This window comes from Nicrophorus vespilloides, unplaced genomic scaffold (genome assembly GCF_001412225.1).
Source record: "Nicrophorus vespilloides isolate i.1.1-1 unplaced genomic scaffold, Nicve_v1.0, whole genome shotgun sequence".
NCBI lineage: Eukaryota > Metazoa > Arthropoda > Insecta > Coleoptera > Silphidae > Nicrophorus > Nicrophorus vespilloides.
In genome coordinates, this window is record NW_017097163.1 from 30331 (window position 1) to 35895 (window position 5565).

At 39.0% G+C, this 5565-nt stretch overlaps 1 protein-coding gene across 4 annotated transcripts in view; it reads left to right on the forward strand.

Annotated features, from left to right (window-relative positions):
* Nucleotides 1-5565, forward strand: part of LOC108559207 (amyloid beta A4 precursor protein-binding family B member 2-like) — a 37151-nt gene that overhangs the window by 14267 nt on the left and 17319 nt on the right. For all 4 annotated transcript variants that reach the window (XM_017916395.1, XM_017916397.1, XM_017916396.1 and 1 more), the window contains exon 3: nucleotides 4411-4590. In XM_017916395.1, coding sequence (XP_017771884.1) covers nucleotides 4440-4590 — 151 coding nt within the window. In that variant the 5' untranslated portion in view covers nucleotides 4411-4439. The remainder of the gene's footprint in view (nucleotides 1-4410; nucleotides 4591-5565) is intronic.

Genomic DNA, 5565 nt, shown 5'->3' on the forward strand with positions numbered 1-5565 from the left:
AGAGATATAACCGACGAACTTTCCTCGTCCATCCGAGCCAACTTGGAATTCCCTTTGATTTTACACGCCACGGGGTCCTCCCTTTTCGCCCATTTATAGAACTTACAAAAACGTCCTAAATTTATTCCCTATATAATTTTAGAGAAAAACTTTATTAGACTTTTCGATTTGTCTTTAAATTATGAATATTCAAAACCAATTTCACTTTGATCGACATACAAATAAGTATTTTCCGGTTACACCGGAAGTTTCATTTTTTTCGTTACCAATAACAATAAAACTATTATTACTAATTTAGAATCATATAACGTTGTTTTATTTTCGATTTATCAAATGGAACAATGTAATAATTCGTCGAAAATTGTTTGGAGCCAGATCGTAATCCATCCGCGGCTGCATAAAACTTAATGCTCTACATGCGAGATAGCGTTTCCAAGACGACGCATTGTTGTGTGTGCGAAGATTGTGTCATCCCTTAAGGGTGATTGGATTCAACAGATCCGCAATAAAATATAATATTCTGGCCGACTTTTACGATGGGAACGCGTGCAGACTCCGGTCCGTTTCAGTTTGTTACGCAAACCAGATTTTCGGCCGCAGATAAGGTGGCCCGGCGCATCCGTCGCACTGCTTGCTCTGCGACCTTTCCATTGAATTAAATTTCACGCAGCGGACGGTTATTGTATCCAAAACGGACGAGCAAAAATATATTGTACACGTATATTGAATGGCCACACATATTTTATTTGAAGGAGGGAAAAAAATAAATGTTTCGATCCCTATTACGGAGGATACACGTAAGAAGGATGGAATAGGAAAAAAAAAGTAGAGAACATGGGTGGGCAATAGCTCGGATGTGTAATCTCTGCCACAAACCCGAACGTGACATTATTAGGAAATAGAAAATGCCTTCCATCTAACGGCCGAACGTAAAATAAAGATTTGTATTCCGACCTCTTTCACATTCTAATATCAATTTCGACGTAAATAGATTGCATTTATTATTAATTCCTCGAAACATGAACACATACAATATTTCCAATATTGATACAAACTTGATGATTATATCAATTTGTGATACGTTTACTATCCAATTTTACATCATTATGAGTATACTTCCGTATTTGCACGATTGGTTGTCTATACATCTTGTAAATTGACACATTAATTTCCTACTGAAATACCAATCTGTCTGGTTAACTTGAATATATCACGACGTTTTATTATATTTTAAATTAAGAATTGATTTATGTTGCGCGGCGAAAGCACTAAGATATTAATTAAAAAATAAGAAAAGCGCACTTGGGGAAATACATCATACATTTTTTGTGGCAATCAACTTTGAAGCAAAACCGAACGCAGTGTAAAAAAAAGACTGGGGAATTCCTCGGCATCTCGAAACAGCTGTTCCTGCTGTAATTTATCGGCGTACAGCTGCAGTTACGAACGATAAATCCAGCAACAGTTCTCCATCCGGATCGAACCGAAATGAAACGTACATTATTCCTCAAACGGAGTACCAACGTCGAACACATGGTGTCGCATCGAAGTGTATGCAACCAGTATTGATCCGAATTACGTAAACTGCACGGAAATGAATCGCCTTACAAATCACCCTAATGTGTGTGTGTGTTTACTTTAGGGGAAAACGTAATAACTTAATTAATGGAATTAAAGTTTTACGTCCGGCCTTCCGCTCCGCTCGTAAAAGCGAGATTGCGGTCGCCCTGCGTCCGGATGGGATTGAAAAAGAAGAGAGAGAAAAAATAAGAGTTCGAGATGCACGATGAAAATATATGTTGGGATACGGCGGAAAAAGAAGAGAGAGAGAGAGAGAGAAAAGTATCCGTAAAAGGTCAGCACATGACGTGACCCGTACGCATGTACCTGATTAGACCGGCGAATTAAAATGGATGGCGTTTCCGGTTCCGGGCCGGAAAGCAATTTCGGTTCGCGTGAAGCTTTTAGAACGCAATTCCTGCGAAGAATTCGATTAATGCGCGATTTGTTAAACCGATGGAATCCTGGAATAACTACAAAAAAAAAGAAGTAAATCGCGTGTCTTACCGTGAGGATTTATAGTTCAATGAAAAAATGGTGATTAGTTCTGCTGCATATGAGGTTTTTCCACAAAACCGATTTCTGACTCAACAATTTCTTTGTAACATTAATATTCGCACGGAGCATAGAAGTACCAACAAGCATTTGTATTTTCGGTTGCATACATCAAAATAGGTATTAATTATATAATTCATGTATCTGAAAATTAAATAAAACTATATAAAATTGTAAAAGTATATGTGACATAACTTGGATAACTTTTACGTAATATGAACTGAAGATATTTGGAGGATTCCCGTGTGTATCAAAGGTCGTTAAATATTGAAGGAAGGGCGAGAAAAGGAAAAAAAGATAGTGAAGTGAGCGCTCGTGAGAAGGAGAGAAGAAAAAAAGAGACATTCCGGTATTAATAATGGATGTAAACGAGAAGCGAATAAATAATTCGACCGTATCGTCCTTTTCATTTATTCCATGCGCCCTTCGGGCCAAGTAATCTAAGAAGGTGAGTTATTAAAAGAGAGGACGCCACACCGTCGCACATCGCACGCAAAGGATCCTCAATAATTCAGGCGAAATAAAATCGAAAATTTATAAGTACTCTCTCCCCTAAGTCGCGTCGAGGGTTTCAAGATGGGAATCGAATGGAAAAGCAGCAACCGGATTAGCACGTGCATTAACTTCCGGTTTTGCGACCTCCGAAACTATATTCGTTATGAGAGGGCGAGAGAAGAGACGAATTCATATTTGATTGCGACGATTACACCGACCCGTTATTACGTCGTCCCTAGGCGGATATCGTCGTACCGCCCCAACCTCTCGTCGCAGAGCCTCATTAAATTACCGACCTCACGCTTTATCGCAATTAATCTGCGAACAGCGGCTGCGAATAATCCCGGTCTCCTCTCAAATCATTGTCCCGTTCTGTGCATCCCCTCAGTTCCGCTAGAAGGATTCCCTATTAAATGTGACCTAGTAAAGTAATCATTGTTCCATGCTCTTAAAACATCAATCAATATATGTTGCTTGTTATCAACGTGAATATTACTAAATTTAAATGAAGAACTAACAATAGTTTTCTTAAATTATTAATTTCATATAGCAATGGTGGCAACGGTAAGAAATTCCTAAACTGATACCAACTTTAAGATGCCTTAAATTAGTTGAGCAACTTGTTATGCACGGTGGAAGGGTTGCATTCGGGAACGATTAAAATTTGTTGATTTTTTACTATGTATTAAATATATGTTTCCCCTTGGTTTTTACGAGAATGTTAACATTTGTTTCGCGAAGGCCGCGGCATGCGGTTTGGTATTTGAACGAGCCGTGGAAAATAATAATAATAAAGAAAGTTATCACGGCATGCCCGGATAAAAGGTCCCGGTCACAAAAGCGACGGCGGAAAATTCCCCGACGTCGGCGTGGGGTGGCGGTGTAGGGGGTTGGCGGCGGCGATGGTGGTGGTGGTGGCGCCGCGCGTGTATTATTATGGTCGTGATGTGATGGTTGCGTGACGATCGAACTCAGACTTACCGGCGCCTCCACCTGGATTGATCCGTCCGTCGGCGACAGTTAATGGTCGCCGGTGATAACGACTGGCGCCACTCGTCATCGTCGCTGGCCAATATAAATTATTAAAAGAGCAAAGAACGACACGAAACGAAAGAAGAAAAGAAAGAAAGAAAGAAAAAAATGAAAGACGGAAGGACGAAGGACACGCACGGCTCGATGCCGAAATACGCCGTCTGTCCGCGCACAGGGAATTAATTAACTTGCGATCCGGTCCGCAGGGTGCGCGACTGCTCTTCCCTGCATCGCTTGTTGCATAATACTCCCGGAAATCAACAATTTGAAGATTTAAAATATTTGAAACTTAACAAAACATTAAATTAATGGAATCGTGTAAATTCTGATGTTATGTTCGAAGTTTTGCGGCTTATTTCATTTCTCCCTCCCATTGTTTGTCAATAGAACTGTCGGAGGGATAGCGAACTTGTAATCCCATTTAGTATACAGAAAAGTTAGCTTATTTCAGTTATCTCTCTATTTATCTCTCGCCCCTCCCTTATTTTCCCCTCCATCGAATTAAATCTGAATCCACGACAAAAGTTTTCTGTATTTCGTTCTTTTTCTCCCATTTTCTTTTCACAAAATACTCGATCGTAATATTTTTTTTTTAATAATACGTTCTTTATTAAAATTTGATGAAAAATATTTTATTCATTCAAATCACATGAAATGCCATCAAGTGTACCAACTTAAATGCATAATCCTACACTTGGTGAGGTTATTTTGTTATTTGCTTGTCCTAATAATTGTCTAATTTTTTTGTTGTTGTTGTTGTTGTTGTAGGTGTGAAGTAATGCTTGTCCTGCCCGGGGATGTTGTGTGGCGAGTTCCACAGAGCACCCCTAGGTCTGCACTTGAGCCTGTCGGACAACCGTAGCCCTTACTCGTCCCTTCTCGCTCTCCTGCAGGGCATGGCAGCCATCACCGCTAACGCCGTCCAAGAAGATGAGGATATCTTTCTTGGTAAGTCTAACAAAACAACATAACACTAGAGTTGTCAGGTGTACCAATGCAATATGTTATTAGTTTGGTGATTTTCACGTGAATTCATCGCGCAGTTGATTAGTATTTTGAAGAGCAATTAATAACCGACGGATGACGGATTTCCTTTTTAATATTTGATCGGAGTTTTAATGGGACTCGACGAGGGTGGCTTTGCCTCAGCAGAAATAAATGACGGACGGATCGAAACCAATCGCCATTACGAAACGATGGGGGAGCTTCGCAGGAAGATGAAAAAAATTTATAAACTCTGCTCTCATTGCCCCACGACACGACTCATTTCCGACCTTCAAACATGTAATTTTACCTTCGATTCAAACTCATTATTATTATTATTATTACTAATATGAATATTATTGCTGCGATGATGATGATGAGGACCCAATTACTGCGAATAATGCGGTATTAATTTAGTAGATGTGAGAGATACACGCGTGTACGGAAATGCGAAATGGATGTACCCGGAGTGTAATTAATTGTTGCGTCATGTAGCTTCTCCTCCTCCTACACCCCCACCAAACTCATAATACGGATGTTCGTTGTTTTGCCTACGCCTCTTCGTTTTGTTTCTCCAAAAATTTCTATGGCAACTGTTTCTGACGTGTGCTCGAATGGATAGACCGAAAACAAAAGAAACACAGTTTCATTTGTCTGATCTTACAAAACTTCAATATGCGAAGAGCGTTTCTTAGAACACATTCAAAAGATTGCAACCTTTTACAAACTGCAAACAGAAACTATTGTCTTTGAAACTATGTATTTTCTTGTAACGAAATGTACAGTCTATATACATTTTAAACCATACATTTTACCCCATTCTGAAAGAAAACAATCAATGTAAATTTTAAATAAAAATTATTTATTGAATTAATTTACATTTACATATTTATAAAAAAAAAGTTACATGAAAATAGTAAGTATGTAATAGACAAACGA